Source organism: Gossypium hirsutum, chromosome D05, assembly GCF_007990345.1.
Source record: "Gossypium hirsutum isolate 1008001.06 chromosome D05, Gossypium_hirsutum_v2.1, whole genome shotgun sequence".
Taxonomy (NCBI): domain Eukaryota; kingdom Viridiplantae; phylum Streptophyta; class Magnoliopsida; order Malvales; family Malvaceae; genus Gossypium; species Gossypium hirsutum.
Window position 1 is genome coordinate 52,377,528 of NC_053441.1, and position 20,623 is coordinate 52,398,150.

Here is a 20,623-nt window from a genome sequence, read left to right on the forward strand (position 1 = left end):
TAGCAACCACCAATGAATCGGGGAATCAACACTTAGCAACCCCTTTCACATTTAAGATACGGTGGGATCAGCACTTAACAACCACCAATGATTCGGGGAATCAACACTTAGCAACCCCTTGGGGGAATCAGCACGTAGCAACCCCTTTCATATTTAAAATACGGTGGAATCAACACTTAGCAACCACTAATGAATTGGGGAATCAGCACTTAGCAACCCCCTTTATATTCAATGTACTCCGGCCTATTCCGAGTGTTTAACTAAAAACCGTGTTTTTCAACACTTTACCACCTTTCCCAACTTAACCACATTTTTAGGATCTTTGTCAATTAATTATTTTATGTTCAATTAAATCTCAACAAATATTAAATAATATCAAAACAATGCATTAATTCACATGTTTACTTACCTCGGTGCAAAATATCGTAATTTTGCAATTTACTTCACTATCTTCTCTTTTCCCCGTTTGAAGTAGTCTTCTCGTCTTTCTTAATCTATAATAGCAAATTTAACTCATTTAATGTTCAAATTTATTAAAATAGTCCTCCACCCAACTTTTTTGAAAAATACAATTTTGCCCCCAAACTTTTGCATAGTTACACTTTTGTCCCTAAGCTCTGAAATTAAACTTCATCTCTTATTCTTATGTTTTATGACATGCTGAACATTTTTCTCTTCTATGGAAACATCAAATTCTCACTCTAACACACACTTTTGAACATTAATTATTTTTACCGATTATGTCAATTTACCCGCTTTCGTTTAAAATCGCTTAGCAAAAGTTGTTTAACATAATTTCTAGCTTCATATTCTACCATAAAACAGAAAAATAAACACATTTCACCTATGGGTATTTTTCCAAATATGAACCCTAACATGAATTATTGATAAAATAAGCTAAACCGAGCTACGAGGATTTCAAAAATGCGAAGAACATTAAAAACGGAGCTAGGATGCACTTACTATGAGCTTGAGAAAGTGAAGAAACCCTAGCTATGGAGTCCTTCTAAATTTGGCAGCAAGCTATGGAGAAGATGATGATTTTTGCCATCTTTTTCCCATTTTTATTCTTTTTATTCCAACTGACTAAAATGCCCCCATTTAAAAAAAAATCTATTTCACCCATTTCTTAAGTTTATTTTTGTCCATCAATTAACTAATGGTCTAATTACCATATAAGGACCCCCAATTTATAATTTCATAACAATTTGACACTTCTAACATGTAGAACTCAACTTTTGCACTTTTTACAATTTAGTCCTTTTGACTAAATTAAGTGCCCAAACGTCGAAATTTTCAAACAAAATTTTCATGAAATTTTTTCATAAAATTTTAGACCATAAAAATATTATGATAATCATATTTTCCCTAGTCAAATTTGTGGTCTCGAAACCACTATTCCGACTAGGCCCAGAATCGGGCTGTTACATGATCACTTGTTGTGATAGAATAAAATTGTGTGGTGAGTGTTTCTAAGGGTGATTTGGTAAATTTACCCTCAATTATATTTAATTAGTAGCTTAATTAATGATTTCAATTAATTAATTATGATTGAATGACTGATTTTGCAAGATTTGAATTAAATGTGCAAAAATTGAATTTGTATTGAAAAAAAATGGTAAGTAAGCTTTAGTGGTGTTTGTGCTATTTAATTAAATTAAATTTAGGGATGATTTAAACCATGTATGCTGAAATTTTAATCATGATATGTTGGAGTTACAATTGATAATTGAAAATGGGAAATTGGTAAATGAATTGCTTGATTTAATTGGATGCTAAATGGCTATGTTACAAGTTATACATAAACATCTTCTCACATTAAATTAAGCACAAAAATAACTGATTTATATGCTATGTTGAATGAATATATTGGCACCATGCATGGTGGATCCATTGGATATAGTTGGCATGTCATAGGATTTGTGGGTACTCACCTTTGTTTGTGACATTGTGGGCATATGGCTCTAGGTGGACTGATTTGTTTGGAGTAGATAAGGGAGTATTGAGCATGAGTCTCCACTCAATGGATTATTTGAGGCGCTATAAGGGAGCGTGTGCTTTGTCTCGCTCAACTCGGTGGACTGTATTTGATATTTGTGGGAGTTCGGAGATCCATTTATCCGATGTATGATCACCCGATTAAGCCATGAAATGTGTATGCTAATATATTTATGTGTGATTGTTACTATATCAATTGATGATTGAAAGCCATGAATAATTGATTTTTGGTATTGAAAATGCTTATGGAAATTAAATTGACATGTTTAATTATTTTGGCTAACAATTGACATGGTTATGAATTAAGCATGAATTGGATGTTAATTTACTAGTTGTTTCTATTAACATCCACTGAGTTTTTTAAAGCTTGTGCCCTCACAATTCGTATAGATAATCGTCGGGCTTGAGGAGCTAAAGAGCCGAGCAAGAGAGTTCCAAGAGATTTAGGCTTGGTAAAGACTTTATTACACATTTTAGAGACTGTAATCGGGCATTGTGGAACTCCTGTAAATTAGTTTGATTTTGGTTGTAATTGGACTTTGGACATTTAATTTGTATGATTTTATAATAATTTTGAAGCATGTTTGAGTTTAATTATTGAATGATTTACAGTGTATTGTTGCTTGATAACACAGTGATTGATAACATGGTGTGTGAAGCATGAAATTTATACTAACGATTGTTTAATTAAAGCTTCCATGGAGTGGTTTACTAGCGACTAAGGTACGCCACTTGTATGATTTATTCGGTGTTTGATGTGCATGAAATTGATTGCCTAATTCTATATAATTGAGGCTTAATTGATTTCAATAAATTCAATTGAAGTGTATGTATATATATTAATTAGTCGTAGTTAAATCGGGTTTAATTGGCCATTAAAATATGCAAAATCGGGTTTTAAAATGAGTTTTTCAGAAAAATAGGTGCAGTGGTTTTCACACGGGCGTGTGCCTGTCCACACGAGCATGTGGGTAAGTGCCAAGGGCGTGTGGAAACTAGAGCTATCACACATAGGTGTGTGTGATTTGGCTAAAAGTTTCTCGCGACACAAACACGGTCATTTAATGACACACAGTCTGTGGGATACGATCGTGTGGGTTTTTGGGGTTTATTTTTTGTCTTTTTTATATTGATATTCTAATTTGTTTAAGTTACAATTTAGACCTAAAAATTGATTAGTCTGATTAGAGCCCTAGATGATAAGGAAACTTGGTAAAATTTTAAGATTAGTCTCGTAATGGGTAAACTTTGATGGAGACACACTTAATTTTTAATTCAGAATAGATCCTTATCGTTTGTATTTGTTACAATAACTGAAAAATATAAAATAATATATCACTTGATTTTACCAAATGAAGGTGGTGATTAATCTTTTCCTTTCTCTTCCCTTACTCATTTTAGATATCCAAACAAAAGAATGTAATTTCTTTTCCTTTCTGTTTTTTTTTTCTTTACTGACTTGAGAGTTATACTTTTGATAATTCAATTTTAGTTTTAGGATAAGTCTTTATACTTGTAATATATTTGTACTAATAGGTTTACATTTTGAAACATTGTACTTTTTTTTTATTTAAAAATTTCGATCTCTCTGTCTAATTTTACTGTTAAAGTTAATAATGTGACTATTATAGGAAGGTAAAATAACTTTTTAGTTCTCAACTTTACAATTTTATCAATTTAATCCATACCTTTAAAAATGCATAAATTTAAAAAAAATTAAAAACTTATTATTTTCATATTTAAACAACAAACATAAAAATATGAATTTAAAAAAAATAAAAAATTAGGAAAAAGAATAAAAAATCTTTTAAAAAATAAAAAAATTTAAAATTATAATTATTTCCAAAATTTAATGTTTTTTAAACCAGATCAAGTAGTCGAATTGGTTGGACCATGAACCAGTTGGGGTTTTGGTCCAGTGAGAGGTAAAAAATTGATTGATCCCCGAACTAATACAAATTGATTGAATCAGCCTAAAAAATTAATTGAATTAATAGTTGAACTGACTTTTATAATTTTTAATATATTTTTATGTTTTAATATTTTATTCGCTTTGACCCAATTGGACTAGTCATTCTGGGAATTAATTGGTCAGACTAGTTAGAAAATCGGCTCAACTACTGATTCAACCGAATTTTTTAGCCCGGTTCAACCATTCCGTACTAGTTCGCGAGTCAACTAATTTTTTACCTCTAGCTAGATCGATACTTTATTCGGTTCCTGGTCCAATTTGTTCAACTGGCTAATTTGGTCCAATTTAGATAACATTAAAATTTTATTTTTTATATTTTTAAAAATATTTTTATTTTTTAAATTTTTATTTAAAATTTGTTAATATTTTTGTTTTTAAAGGCAAACTGGCTAATCTTTACCCTTTTATTTTTTTGAATTTTTGTTAATATTTTTTATGTAAAATATGAAACAAAAATTAATTTAAAATTTGTTTTTAAAGGGTAAAGATTACATTGACAAAAACTATTAATGTTGATGATAAAAAAATTACTTTACTTTTTTTTATAACAGTCGTATCACTAATTTTAACAGAAAAATTAAATTAAAAGATTAAAATTTTTAATAAAAAATATAAAGTCTTAAAATTAAAGTATAAACCGTAAACCTTTGAAACATAATAATTTACTTTAGCCCATAAAATGTACACGCATCCCCAACCCAACAAATAATAACAATAAAAAAATAACCCCCCTTATTATCGAAAAAATGAAAACCTGAAGCCTGCTTTCAAAAAAAAAAAAAAAACCAAAACCTAAAACCCTTCCTCTGTTAAACCCTAATGACCGTTTATTTCTAGAAGTTCTTTTTTTTTTCTTTTGACTTTGCCCTTTAATGGAGGAAGCAATTTCTGCCTCTAGCAAGCAAGGTATATCATTTTTTTTTTCTTTTTGAGATTTCTTCGCTGTTTGGACTTTGGATTTTTGTTAAATTGACTAATTAATATATGTAAAAACTGGACTTTTTTTTTTCTAATAATGACATTTTATTTAGAATAATTTCCATTGTTTATTTATTTCGGTATTCTTTAGTTGCAGTAATGGGAGGTGATAATGATACTGAAAGTGAGTTTGAGGGAGTGCAAGAGGAAGGGGTTACTAAAACAGCTGTTCTTGAGTTGACCCTTCAAGCTAAACTGAATGAATTGTTGCATAAGATTAAATCTATTGAAATCAAATTGTTTTCAGATGCTACCAAAGAATTTGTTAAGTTGCTCAAAAGTGATGCCGGAGCTGAATTGCTTCGTCACTATGTCCAAACTTCTCCTTCCTTGTCGGAGCTTCTAGAAGCTTGGAAGCTCCGACAGGGAAAACCTGGAATGTCCTATGTTTTCTCATTGATTTCGGCTATTTTGTGTCATCCTGATGGGAGAAGATATAATGATAAATTGGGTGTGAGTAGGGTGCTTGATAAGTTTGCTAGATTGATTGTTGATGAAAAGTTGGAGGATGTTTATAAGGAATTGAATAGTAAAGATGGGAAACGTCAAAATGCTGCACTTTTGTTGATGGGTTCAGTTGTCAGGCGTGGTTCCTGGTTGGCTTCTGAGGTTGCAAAGAAATTTGACTTCAAACTCCTGGGTTTTCCCAAGCTTTCTGAGTATAAAAGAAGAAAGCAGATTGATAAGAAAAAGCATTCGACTAGAAGGTCATTTGTTGGGTTTGCTATGTCATTTTTGGAGATGGGGAAGCCAGGGTTATTGAGGTGGGTCTTGCAACAAAGGGATATGTATTCTGGTGTATTGAGATGCCTTGGGAATGATGATGATGAAACTATTATGTATATTTTGGCTACATTGCGTGATAGGGTACTCATAAAAGAGTCATTAGTGCCCCCTGGTCTTAGGAGCGTGCTCTTTGGCAGTGTTACTTTGGAGCAACTGGTGAACATTTCTGGAAGGGAGAATGGTGGGGTTGCTGCAGAACTGGCCTACAGTGTTCTTCTCATGGTTTGCACTGATCCTAGTAATGGGTTGATGCCTGATTTAGACAGAAAACCTAACCCATTAAAGGGTAATCCAACGAGACTATTAGGTGTCATGAAAAAGCTAAAAGCAACAGAGGTCAGCTACCATAAGGACTTACTTCTTTTTACTCTTAAGGGGAGACCATCCTTGGCTGCAGCTTATATGAATGAGTTCCCATATAGTGTTGAAGATCATGCATCACCTACTTGGTCAGTTTTCCTCAACACTTTCATAATATCCTGCCTTTCATCTTTGTTAATATTACTGCATGTATACATGATAACCGAAGCACTTGCAGGTTTTCTACTATTTCTCTGGCGGCAAGCTTGATCTCATCAGTGGCCATGGGAAATCCATTTGGTTTTCTTGATGCAAAATCTGATCCACCTTTGTTTGATAGTGCAGACGTGCAGGACATTGTTAATTGCATATGTCCTCGTCCACTCAGCAGATCTGTAGTCACCAAGGGTTTGCTTCACTCTGATTTTTTTGTGAAGCATGGAGCCTTAAGGCTCCTTTTGGAGGCGCTGAAGTTGTTGGATTCCTTCATCAGTTCTTTGAACCACTTTTCTTGTGTGAGAAATCAGTTGAAGGAAAGTTGGGTATCGCTGAAGCAAGCTGTTCAGAATGAGGTCCGAACTTTGCTCCCTGATACACAGGTCTTGTTGACACTACTTTCTTCTCTGGGTAGTCATGGTAGAACTCCCAAGTCTTCTTTGAAGAGGAAGCCTGGTTTAGAAAAATTTCCAGCAAATAGCAGTTCAAAGAAATTGAAAGGTGGTGTTCCAAAGGAGGATTCAGACATTATTGTAGGTGGAATAAATTCAGTTCCTGACATTTCCATGCCTGAAGATCATGACATGGTTGCAGATGATCATATGACAGATGAGTTGGACACAGAAAAGGAATTTTTGAATGTCATTTCAGAAATTTGGGGTTTATGCCTCAACTCCAGCCCTTTTATGGAATTAAAAGATGTGGAGATGTACTTCTACTCTAAGCTCGTTGACACTCTCAAGATATATCTCGTAAGTTTCCGGTTTTAGAATATGTATCTTCTATGTTTCTATTCATAGAACCTTGTTTGCGAGATCTATTAACATGATACACTTGTTCAACTGGTGGAGCATATATTCTAATGTATGTTTAATTTTGCTTAGAAGGATTCTTTTGCATGATGAAATTTCTAATCTAGGCACTAAATGAGTGCCATGGATTAGCTCCATGCGATAATATTATAACATTAGTGTTGAGGAAAAATGGAAGATTAAGGTTTTTTTTAAATTCTGAATTCTAAGTGATTGATCCATACCATAAATTCTGAAAGTGTTTTTTTTAATGCAGCGGGCTGTACCAACCATATTAGAGGGATCATTTGATTTCTTCATGAATCTTCTGAGCAATCCATCAGCATTACCCATAAATCTGCAGTGTTCTCTTCTTTCTTTGCTAATTGAATACATAGGATGGTCTCCAGGGAATGGAAAATCTAATAGTATCCCGTTACTGATGTACAGGCATCTGCAGACGTTCATTAACTTGCTAATACTCTCACCAAATAGTGAGATAAAGAATCAAGCATATATTCTGGCAAGAGCTGCTATGTTGAGTACTGGTGCCTTTGACAGAAACCTGTGTGAGATTGATGCATGGTTCTTATTTTTGCCAGGTTATCTTAGAACTAAATCACCTATTGAGATGCAAGCAGTAGAAGTGCTTCAGAGTCTGTCTGGAGTTGTTATCTCATTCTTGGGTGATGCAATTTCTACCATTGGGAATAATCTGTTCAAGCATTGGGATATTGTTAGGCAACATATATCCTGCTTAAAAGGCTTTAAAGGTAACTAGTATTTTATTTGCTTTTGTTGACCTTATATTGTTACGGTTATGTGCATAGTTTTGTAAATCAAATTTGTAGGTACTAATAGCAATTAATTGATTTTCTTGTCTAGCTTTCCTTGTTGGGATGTCCCAGAATTGTATTCCTTTCCATTTTTGAACACTCGAGACTCTTTATTCCTAATTTGTTTTTCGCAACTTTTATTTTTATGTTTTTCACCTTTTTGTATTGAATGGCATTGTAAATGAATGTTATAGAAGTTTTTATAACTCTAATACAATATGCACTAAATTTAAGTATTTCTGTTTCCTGACAATCTCCATGAAAGACAAAGTGGAAACAAACAAAAAGAGATAAGGGGAGTGTTGTATATTTTATGCTTCTACTGATAGCTCATTAAATTTCAATGTCTATATTGCTTTAAGCTGTTTGACATTGAGATTGCTTGTTGAAGTATTGATTGATGAAATGAAATTGGGACTTTATGTTTGCCTGTCTGTTCCAATATTTAAGGAATTTTATGTGAACAAAATTGGTCCATGTTTTAGCTATTTCAAATATTTGTGAGAGACACCATGAGCTTATTGTTTTTTCCTTTTACAATTACTTATGCCAAGTTAAACAGTTTGGCAACTTTATGGCATTACAAACAGAATAGATAATGAATTCTGGATTCATTCTTTGCTTAGTTTTGTTATTGCTCTCCTTGTTCTTGTTATTTTTAATATTTAGCTCATGCAAAGTAGTCGTTCTTCCTGTTCAGTTTATTGAAAACTACTTTGAAGCATGGATTAGCTTGAATGGCTAGATTAGCATTGCTGCATTTTGTCTTCTTTATTTTGGGCAGTAACAGCTTATTTGAGGTTGAAAAAGCTGTTACATTTATTGTAAGAGCATCCGCTCTTTGGATTCTGCAAGCAGAAATATTGATAGTTAAAATATCATATACTTAACAGATAGTGAAGAATTATTTAAGGGTTTGACATATTAGATGTTTTGAGACTGTCAGATTTTGTGCCACTGATAAAATTTGAAATTATGGCAACTTTGCTAATAAGTTTGAAAATAAATCTGTTTTTTAATCTGGAATAAGTTGGTAAAAGATTTTGATTGTGGTTCAAGATATTTCTTTTCCTCAAAGTTCATTATAAGCGGTAGTATTATTTACTGAACCCACTACTTATGTTGTGCAGGTGCAGTTATATCACCTAACTTTAGCCCTCTCACTATATGTGCCCTCGATAAGTGTCTAAGATTGCTCAATTCCTCATCTGGAACCTTTTCATTATCTGAGAAGTCCATGATATCCTTGTATGTATGCAATACATTGAAGTATGTCTTGCAGATACAGGTACAGATTTTACGCTTTAATTAATGCTTGAATACTTCTAACTTTTATTTATTAAGACCTCTGAAATTTGATAGGTAGATGCGGGATTATTGTCTGATTTAATTCAATCAGTTTTATCCAAGGGACTTGGTGATCAGCATTCCATGGTTTACGATTCTGGGGATTTCTTATGTGAGTGGAGGCCATTGAAGAGCTTATTATATTTTTCTCAAAATGCATTGCATCAACAACCTCAGTACTTCCTTTCAGTTGACAAAACTGCGATCGCTAATGATAGTTCTTTTGCAAATACACTTGGCGAAGTGAAAAAAATTATTACAAATGAGCATGGTGGTGAAGTAACTGGAATAGTTAAAGCCTTTTATTCTGCAATGCTATGTGCAACACTGGAGGATCTATTAATGAATTTCCCTTTGGTAATGACTATTTCTCTGAAGCTTGGAGTAGCTGTCCCTCTATTGTCATCAGTAATATTTAGTGAGCAAAATTTTCTCGTTGGCATTTCTAATTTATGGCCTGAAGTGTTTTTTCCTGGTCTGGAATTGGCTTTGATGATGATCCATCAAAAAGGCAATGATGATGCTGAAGGAATGCCCTCTAACATTGATTTTGATACGATAGAATCAGCTGCCACAGCATTTGGTTTGCTTTTGAAGCAGGTTCCATTTCACATTTTATTTTCTTCACTTATAAGCATTCATGCCCTTTATATATCTGAGCACTCCAAAATACTGGACTTGCTATTGGCTAAAAGGTCAGAATGGACTAGTGATTATCTCATTTCCTGTCTGCGCCTTGTATTATTTTGGCTTTATCATGCATGTTCTTTTTATAGAAACAAACAACTAACTGAACTGGAACAACTTTCTGATACATGTTTGATTCTTGTTAAGAACATGTTTTTGCAACTGTTGGCTTTAAAGCCTGAGTTTGAATGTTCAACGGATAGTGAGGTTCATTTGTCAGTAGAAACAATAAGAGAAGTGGCAGAAACCATCTTATGTCATCCTGAAGTGATGTCATCTCTGACTTGCCCATTGAGCTGGAATAAGGAGGAGAGTCAAATGGCAACAGGACTCTTAGGGAATTCTTTGGATAATTTTCTGAGTTTATCTAGGCAAAGACTTCCTAAATTAGATCGTCAAGTCCTCGATCTGTTGACTGCAACATTGGACTACTACTTAACTGTTTCCAGAAGACATTATTCTGTCATTGATGATGGAGCAAAAAGGACATTTCGAAGGGCTTTCAGTTCCCTGGTACAAAGGCTCTTTCTAGACATCAGGGACAGGTTTGATTTGTGCATTGCTAGCGGAAATTTTCAGCCACTTCTATCATCATTTTGTGCTGTACATGCTTTGATTGAATCTTTATCCCCTTTTGAGCTTCTTGATTTGGGGCATTGGATGTTTAGCAGAATTGATGTGAATGAACTGACAGTTGAAAAATTTCATGTAAAGGTGGCTCTGTCTGTTAGTTTTTCAATTGCTGTTGGTGCTTTTGAAGTTCTGTCCGCTTATTTGCAGCAGCCTCTAATAAAGAGAGTACCATATGATTTCTTATGGGAAGTGGAAGAGAAGACTTTTGATGTAAACCTTTTGGAGGATATTTATGTTAAAGCTTGTAAAATTGCCTGTAATTTCAAATTAGATTTTGCTGATTCGTGCTTACTAAGAGCTGTTAGTGCTGTGTATAGGCAAAAAACCATGCACCATGGTGAACTTCATCCATCAAGCATAGCAATGTCAAGGGCTATAATCAGCACTCCTGTAGAAATGGTTTCTCATTGTATTTGTAGGACCAGCACTGTAAAAGCTAAACTGTTGCATCTTGTTATTGAGATGAGTCCCCTGCATCTATCAATCTTTGGGCAATTATTTTTAAGCATCTTAAACAAAAATTTTCTTTCCAATGGTATTTTGATGGAAGAAGTCTCTATCTATGCCCTCTCAGATCAGGATTATATGGTGCTTCTTCCTGCTGCTTTGTCATTGGTAAATGCTGCTTTTGTGAAATTTGAGAAGCATTTTTATCAGCATTTTAAAAGTATACCATCTTTTTATTCGAGGATTCTGTTGAACGGTTTCATGCATTGGAAGAGCTTTGTGTCCAGTGATATATTTGAGGAGGATTACAGCAAGACCTTGCCATCTTCTGCTGAAGAACTATTTAATCTGGTTGATGGAAGTGTTCTCAGGAAATCAATTCACATGTTGAGATATCACTTTCTCTTAAGTGGAGATTCCTTGAAACTGAAAAAGCGATTGGAGCTCTTCAATTCCATTTTTGCATGTTCTGTTACACCTGAAGAACTGATTGAGTGTGATGCTACTGAAATGGATTTTAATTCAGTTAACAAGTCATTGAATCATATTAATAAAGTTATAGCCAAAATATCGTTCTGCAGGATGCTGTTGTTTCCAGAAGATGATAAACTTCTGTTCATGCCTGAAGAAGCAGATGAAGGCTTCAAGGAAGCCTCATTAATATCAGGGTCTAATAAAGTGGACTCATCAAGAAAGCATTTTCTAAATGCTTTAGTGGGTGCATGGCAATGGATGGTTAAGAAATTACCTTTAGTTCATGAGTATCCAACATCAATAATAGCAAGTGGTGGGGATTGCCTATGCTTGTACAGATGTTTCGAAGTTTTCATCTTGAGAAGTATTCTTCAACTGACCAGCAAAATGCATAGCTATCTAGTTCAGTTGCAATCTATTCCTTTTGTAGAACAATTAATGAGATCCACTCTCCTCCACAGATTTGAAGATTCCAAAACACTGAGAATTCTAAGAAGCATCCTCTTATTGCTGTCAGAGGGAAAATTTTCACGTGTTCTATGCCTTCAAATGTTGCTTGGTCACTCTCAGTTTGGCCCTATGATTCACTCTATCTCTAAATCATCTCTCTCGGAGACTGGTACATTTTTTAGGCCTTTGTCCAGTATTCTGAGGTTGCTTGTTACCCCTCCTATCCCTTCAGATATGATGGATGGCAAGGATGACCAGGAGACAGCTGAAATGTGTATGAAGCAGTTAGAAATTCTTAAGATACTGAGAATACTTCTCCAGTCTGGTTTTGATTCTGGAAATGATAATGGCATAAACCTTAAAGAATTGCATTTGTTGCTGTTGTCTTCTTATAGTGCTACACTTGGTGACATTGACTTGGAGATATACAGTCTGATGAATGTGATTGAGTCATTTCATTCATCTGGATCTGAATATATTACAGAAATGGATTACCTTTGGGGCAGTGCTGCTACAAAAGTAAAAAAAGAATACCTGCTGGAGCATGGTGCTTCTACTGATACCATGACTGATACTGAAGCAATTCAAGAAGGTCGAAAGATTAAGTATAGGGAGAATCTTCCAGTTGACCCAAACGTATCTGCTGCAACAGTGTTGCATTTCCCTTATGATAGAACTGCCACTGAAGAGCATTTATCCTCGAACAAGTTTCAAACTGATAATCTTATGGACATGATTGAGGTACATCTTTAGTTATTGGGTTCCATTTTCTGAATTTTGTTCTGTAGCTCTACCATTTGTGTTGTATGGTATGGTTATTCTATAATACAATTTTTATTATTTCAATGTTTGCAGCTATGTTCTCCTGGTACAGGAAAAATTCTGCGGTATGATCCTGTTTTTATCATGCACTTTTCAATTCATAGCTTGTCAGCTGGCTATATTGAACCAGTGGAGTTCACTGGTTTAGGCTTGCTTGCTGTTGCATTTGTTGGTATGTCTTCTCTTGATGTTGGGATGAGAAAATTGGCATATGAAGTTCTTGCAAGATTCAAGATTTCACTGGAGGTACTGAATTTTTAAATGTCTTGGTATCAGTATCAATTACTGTTGCAGAAAGCAAATTTTATTCTTATATCTTTATTTTCTGGTTGTATGGTTGGTCTAATGAAGTTCACATAATTCAAATATCTTGCTTATCAACAACAAAAAGAACCAGAATTACTTCGAAAAATAACAAACACAAGTTCAACTGATAAACCTATCTTCTAATAATTAAACTGCTCCTGGGTAGTTTGTACTATAAGTTCCTTCGAGGCCCAAAATTTGCCTGTTTGATGATGCTTCCCCAATGCATGAAGATTGGACATTATGAGATTTCCCCCTATTAACTAATTCTTTCTGGAAGTGGATTCACTAAACATTGGTAATTGAATGTAGACTAGAACTTAAGCTGTTAATTGGCCTAGATAGTATCAATATGATATTATGTTTTACTGATTAAATATTTTGCATCTGTGTGCTAAATTGCATGGAATGTTTGGTAAAGTACTGTTTATCTAAAGTTCTAATTAATCATATCAGGGGTGTCAGAAGAAAAAAGATGTTATTCGACTTCACCTGTTGTTGACGTACATGCAAAATGGAATAGAAGAGCCATGGCAAAGAATCCCTTCTGTTATAGCCCTTTTTGCCGCAGAGGCCTCATTGATTTTGTTGGACACTTTGCATGAGCATTATTCAACCTTAAATAAGCTGTTGATGGACTCTTCTAGGGTGAATATAAAGGTACTTGTTCATCACCTAAATAAGTTCTATAAAATGCGAATATCATTTTGTAAAATATGCTTCTTTAAATTACTCTCTTTTCCAATTTTCTATATAGGCTAGCCAACTCTTTGTATGGTTCATTTGTGTTTGCAGCAAATACCCCTGTTCCATGATTTTTTCCATAGCAGTGCTGTTAACTACAAGGCAAAGCGGCTCTGGATACTTCGGCTAGCCTTTGCTGGGCTTAATTTAGAGGATGATGCTTGGTTATATATCAGGAGCTCTATTCCAGAGACTCTGATGAGCTTTTATGTTTCCCCTCTTTCAGATGTTGAGTCAAAGAAATTGATTCTTCAGGTAATATTTGGGTGTGCAGCTTCATGTGTGTTTTGTGCAAATTTAGTTCACTCACTATCTTCGTATCACTAATACATAGTATAATCTTATTTTATTTGACTCCAGAACCTATTTATTATCTTCTTATCACTGGTACATACTATAATCTTATTTTATTGTGACTCCATAACCTATGTATATATCCTCTTTGAAAGAGCTTGATGATTAAGAAAAATATTAAATAATACACACTATGAGTGGAGTGTATTAAAGTTTTACACTATAATAAATTGAGTAAAATCAATCATTCTGTACCAAGTTGATAGACAGTTATGGTAATGAAGTGTGTTTTGTAAGTTTGATAATTGTGTTTAGGGTTCTTTAAGGCAGTGCATTAGGTATATCTAAGGAAATGAATACATTGTTGGGCAGTCCTTGAAGAACTCAGTGTGGTGAGTGGTGACAGATGAGGAAGAATTAGGTTTTGTATTGGTATAGTAGTGGTTTGAATATCCTGAATATGGGATAAATATTTAATTGGAAAATGAGTATTCAAGTGTTAGGGCTTTGAAGGCACTGGAAACGGAAGAAGTGAGGTGAAAATGAGCTAAAGTATTACTCAAATGAAGATGTAAGTATTTACATTAGTCAGATAACTAAATGATTAGGGTGGAGGTCCTTAGGTTCACCAATAGAATCACTTGCAAGTCAAAATTGTTGACATGGTATTGAGAGTCCAAGGTGGAGTTAGTGCTAACTCCACAATTTTTTGAAACATTGTACGCACTAACTCCACAATTTTTTGAAACATTGTACAAAGGGAAATATATAATTTTTGAAACGGCCAATGTTAATGGAATAAATTCTATGCTTGAAAAATGCGGATACGACCCAGATCTATACTGTTGGTGATGAGCTGCCTTATAATGCAAGGCATTCCATTTTGTTTGCTTTGCAGGTTCTGAAAAGGTCTGTCCAGTTGCATGAAATGGCTCATTATCTGGTCGAACACTGCAGTTTGTTTCCATGGTTGTCATCTATTCTATCAACTTATAGCAGGGTGCTACTTGGAGATGAAAAGAAACTTTTCTTAACTGAGCTGGCTGTGGTTATAGAGGTAGTTACCTTCTATTTCATTCTACAATTTCTTAACAGTGTCCTATTTGCTGATGTATTTATCTTCTTCTTTCTTTCTTTTCTTTTTTTTTTTTGTTTATTTCCAATTCTACTTCCTAGTTTGTAATGGCTCTTTCTTGGTTGTCAGGTTAGGTTAGAGTTGAGTTGAGTTTGTTTTGGGTTTGGGTTTGGTTTGGGACTTTTAGGATTCAGAGAGATTTCATTTGTAGCAAGAATTTCAAATATGAGAAATAAAATGTCCTTTGCTTGGAAAAATAAAAAAAATGGATTGCCAAATTTTGAAGGGAAAGACTTTCAACAAGTAATACGCCAAACTCTTTTACTGACCTATAATCGAAATAAAATTATCTACTTGAATTGTTAGAGTGATTATTTTAATTTAATTTTTGACTCCATGCTATTAAAAAAAGAACTTTTACTTCTTTTACTGATGCTAGTATTTAATAATTTATTGGATACACAATTTATATTTTCTTCTAGGTGATTGTGGTCATTTAAATTCCCTTCTCCACTATGTGATTATGCCCTTGTATAACGTACCTAATCGTTATCCCAAGTGAGCGACACAGATCAGATATAGTAGCTGTGTCAGTGTTTATGGTCTAAATGTATTTGTAAGGTTGTAAAAGAAGTTTTAATTGCAGTTGTCAGTCCTCCTAAAGGGGACCTTACATTTCTTTAAAGACTTGCATTTTTTCATGGGGTTTTTTTTACTTTGGAATAGTATCCAAATAAATGAATGTGCAATCCACGTATTTGAAGTTGAATTTAGTTTCTCTATTTCAGACTCCATATAAAACTAATTTCTGGCTTAGCAAATCTACAAGGTTGTCCTCATGATTTAAATTGAGTTTGTGTTGCCATCATTGCCATTAATATTGTGAACTACCTTAGTCTCTCAATATTAGAAAATACTTATTAAGATTATAACAATTTTCCATTGTTATGGTAGGACATAGTATGAATGCTGCTTGAATTTTACTGTCTAAAGTCTTACCACAACTTAAAGATAGTCCAATTACTTAGATGCTGTTCATAGTTATATGACCCTTTAATGCTACATGTGCTCTCTGTATATGTAAAACGTCAACTTAAATGCTTTATTGACTAACCTTTTTTTTTCTTTCTAGATTGTCAGTGTGGTCATTTCATCGAACGATATGGCCAAATGGTTGCAAAGCTGTGCCCTTGAACAGCTGATGGAACTTACATCTCATCTATATAAACTTCTAGTTGGTGGCATGAAGTTGATAAATGAATGTGCTGCTTTCATCAATCCAACTTTACAGATTATCATAGCAACTTTAAAGATGTCCCAGAACAGGCAAATGTACCAGCCTCATTTTACCCTATCGCATGAGGTTTTATTTCTAATCTATCTTGCTGTTAGTGAGGATGACATTGGAGGATCTAGTGCAAATGCCAAGTGTGCACTCGAGGCTATACTTTTGAGCGGACCTCCTTTTGACATTTTCTGCATGGTTCTTTCCTTTCTCTCTTTCTCTGTGTGTGTTCAATTTTGGATGAGGGTGCACGTAAATTTATCTATATGTTTATAGTATCCTGACAGAGAACTTTATAACTGGTTTTATCAAGTCATGTAGCATAAATCATCAACTATGCTGATTAAATTTCCTTTATATATATTTTTTGTAGTGGAAGACAGGAAAAATAATTTTATTAATAGTTTTGTTAAATAATTCCCAAGTGACTCCAAGAATAATAGATTAGTGGATGCATTGTTTTGTGACATTGCTGCTTATCTGTTTGTACCTTCTGCCTCGTTTTAGGTTCCTCATATATGTTAGATAAATATGTAGCAGTCTGTCTAATACCTCAACATTTTTGAGTTGGATTAACGTGGTTTTTTTAGCTTGTTAAATTGATACCCTGCTCTGAAGAAAGAAAGAAAAAGAGAGTTCTTTCAATCTAATCTTATGTTATTTCTGTTGTATGTCCACTATTATGCTGAAATAGCCTTTGTTCCCTGCACTAAACAATATAGATTATATTTGGATGTATTTTGCAGAATCGAGAGAACATCTCAAGTTTTCTTATGTGGGCTGCTTCTACTGCCTTGAAGTCCTATTCTAGAAAATTATTTCAGTGCCAAGAATCTGGTCTCCATGTCCCAATAGTCTCAAAGGAGGCATCACACAAGGAGTCCTTCACATCAAAGTTTTTACGCTGGCTTACTGCTTCTATAATTCATTGGAAGCTTTCTTTGAATTCTAACAATTCGACTGCCAAGTTGTCAGACCGATCTAACTTGAAAACTCTTCAGTCTTTGTTGGAATATGTCGCAGAGGGGGATAAAGAAGGCAACAAAAGTAGCTTTGACTTGGAGGAGATGTTAGCAGCCCAAATCTTTTATCTTCAGCAGTCTCTTGGCATAAATTGTAGTGCTCTTCCATCAGTTGTCTCTGCACTTTGTCTCCTACTTTGTGATCATTCCAAGTTCTCAGGTATGCTAAAATTGATAGTCTTATCTATATTGGTTGAGGTGGGAATAGAGATTTGGAGTAGGCTTATGAAAAGAATCGATTCATCAGTTTGTGCCAACCAAACAGGTCACTCTTCTAATCAGTGCTAGTTATTTGTGAACTTTGTGATGGGTGGTTGGATGTTGAACATTTTTGACAGTATGGTTTCTGAATTAGTCTAAGGTGCTGCTCTTTTTTACTTGGAAACATATACTCTGTTGAGGGGAAAAAATGTTTATATAAATTGAAAAAGCATGTACTAGTCATTCCTTTTTGACAGTATGGTTTCTGAATTAGTCTAAAGTGCTGCTCTTGTTTACTTGGAAACATATACTCTGTGCAGTGTCTGACTTGTTTCCTTGTAGTATTGAACTTTACAGAGCTGCTATACTGTTTCTTAACTGTCTAATTTTCTTTCCCGGGGGTAAAGGTATACTATTTGAAGCAATATGTTTATTAAAAATTTCGCTGGGGAGTACGTCAATTGGAGAAACAGTTTTCTGTATGCAAAAATGCTTTTGTTTAATTATCTTTTGATTCATTTTTAACCTTTGTGTGGTTTCTATTGAGTCAGGATCAGACTTCATGCATGACTGTAGGACTTCAATGGTGACCCTATGTTCGAAGATACGCTGTCCTCCTGAACTTAATCCTGCTTGGAGATGGTAAATATAGCCCCCACCATCATCTTTTTCTTCTCCTTTATGATAAATTCTATGTGATGGTATACTTGATAACTGCATTTGAGTTTAGAATCAGATTATTAAATTGCATATTGCCTACAAATAATTTACAACATAGGAGGGAGTGGGGTTTGAATGAAGTTTTGTTTAGTTTTATTATTTATGCCATGTATCCCTGATGAAGTTCATTTATGAGAAACTAAAATGCCCTGTGGTGTTGTTAGGTCATTTGAGCATCCATGGGAGGATCAGTCATCACAACTTAATGATTTGGAGAGGATTGATGAGCTTCACGCCTGCCAATCGCTATTATTGATTATCTCAAATGTGCTTCGGAAGAAGTCTTCAGATTTTCAGGCTTTATCACTGCAAGATGTAGACAACTCTGGTGCATTTAAATGGGAAAGAAGCATTTTGGAGACTGAATGATATATCTATCTATAACATTTTATAGAAAAACATACGACGGGGTACTGTGGAAGTTATGACTTCTAATGTTGACACGTTAAAGCCTTTGTATTTTTATTTTCTTTTAATCGTTTGGGTGGTGATGCCATGGGAGAAGGAAAGGAGAAAAGAAAGAAAATGAGAGAAAAAGAAGAGGACAGAAAGGGAAAACAAATGTATTTTTGTTATGTTGTATTTTTTCATGTATTTAAAATATTTAAATGATAATAAAAATTACTTTTATTTAAATGTGAAATAATATATTTAAAATGATTAACTTGGTCTTTGAACTTCTTTATCTCCATTAGCCTTAGTTTTTTTTTTCTATTTTGATACTTGAATTTAGATTTCACTTAAATTGTCACATCTCATTTAATTGTTTTAATTTATATGTTTTTAATAATTTATGTATATATATATATATATTATTTTTTCAGGTATTAACACAGTAAAAAAATGTCAAATTTTGAGGCTAATGATAATAAAATTACTTTTATTTAAATGTGAAATAATATATTTAAAACGATTAACTTGGTCTTTGAACTTCTTTATCTCCATTAGCCTTAGTTTTTTTTTTCTATTTTGATCCTTGAATTTAGATTCCATTTAAATTGTCACATCTCATTTAATTGTTTTAATTTATTTATTTTTAATAATTTATGTATATATATATATTATTTTTTCAGGTATTAACACAGTAAAAAAATGTCAAATTTTGAGGCTAATGTTAACCAAAAAATTTTGAGGATCAAGTTGAAAATTATCAAGTTAAGGGATTAAATATTTCTTTATCACTTAATTATTTAATGTTGCGTTTAATTTACTATTCCAATTCATTTTAGAGAAAGAAAATAGAAAAATATTTTACTATTTGATTATTTTAATTTTAAAATTAAATTTTTAATAAAATGGATTGGTCTATAAATTGAAAATTGTATCATGTTTTAATTTCATTGTGTTATTTCAATCTCAATTTAATTTATATTTGTTTAATTCATTATTAGAAATGTGAAACCACAAATATAGAATATTAATAGACGATAAATAATTAAATGTATGGTTTGAAACTGATTAAAATATAATGTGCATCACAAAATTAAAATGTATAATTAAATTAAAAAAAACCCTTAGTTAAGTGGTAAATTTAATATTTTTCTAATGTAATTGACATGGGTTCAAATCTCATAATATACCGAGTTGGTGCCCAATAACACTAAATCAATCAAGAATTTTGTAAATAATATAGATTATTCAAGTTTAATTTTAAATCACTTACATAAAATACAAAATATAATAAAGCATTTATTTAATATAATAAAAATTATACTTGTTAATTAATTATTTGTATCCCAACCTAGCGGGGTATAAATCTAGTGAATTAATAAAAAGTAATCACTTTTTTTTCCCTAACTAATGACAAATTAAATCTTGTATTTGTATGAATTTATAGGAATATATAAAAGGCTAATTAAGAGAATGCTTACTCATCTTTAATCCCATATTTTTTTATTAAATTTATTTTCTTACCAAAGCTTTATTTTACCCTCAAAATATTTATTATTTTTAGATATTTATGACAGAAAGATGACATCATAATTCGAAAATTAATATAGTAATAAATTTAATCTTCAAAATTACATTTACATTAATCCCAATCTGAAATTAATTCTATAAAATTTATAAAATTCCTTTTTTATACTTCTAACTCTTTTTATTTATTCCCTGTTTTCTTCCCTTTTCTCTTCTAATCCCCTTCCTTCTAACTCACCCAAACTTTCCCCCAAAATTTGCTCTGGATCAAGCTTAAAACATACAATATTTAGTTATTGTTTTTTTTTCTTTTATTCTCCAT

At 33.1% G+C, this 20,623-nt stretch overlaps 1 protein-coding gene across 5 annotated transcripts; it reads left to right on the forward strand.

Annotated features, from left to right (window-relative positions):
• The first annotated feature begins 4,677 nt into the window (after window positions 1-4,677).
• On the forward strand, window positions 4,678-19,020 carry LOC107903796 (uncharacterized). 5 transcript variants are annotated; one of them, XM_016829964.2, is made up of 14 exons: window positions 4,678-4,876; window positions 5,046-6,183; window positions 6,273-7,002; window positions 7,319-7,814; window positions 9,008-9,165; window positions 9,240-12,656; window positions 12,771-12,983; window positions 13,500-13,703; window positions 13,839-14,042; window positions 14,980-15,138; window positions 16,289-16,639; window positions 17,188-17,623; window positions 18,216-18,306; window positions 18,549-19,020. In XM_016829964.2, exons 1-14 carry the CDS (start codon window positions 4,843-4,845, stop codon window positions 18,751-18,753), a joined length of 7,836 nt encoding a protein of 2,611 aa, XP_016685453.1. In that variant the 5' UTR covers window positions 4,678-4,842; the 3' UTR covers window positions 18,754-19,020. The 5 variants fall into 5 exon arrangements, with proteins under 5 accessions (XP_016685453.1, XP_016685454.1, XP_040948069.1 ...); XM_016829965.2 differs by having other exon boundaries at window positions 4,708-4,876; window positions 5,040-6,183; window positions 18,222-18,306; XM_041092135.1 differs by having other exon boundaries at window positions 4,708-4,876; window positions 5,040-6,183; window positions 16,289-16,519.
• The last annotated feature ends 1,603 nt before the right edge of the window (window positions 19,021-20,623 follow it).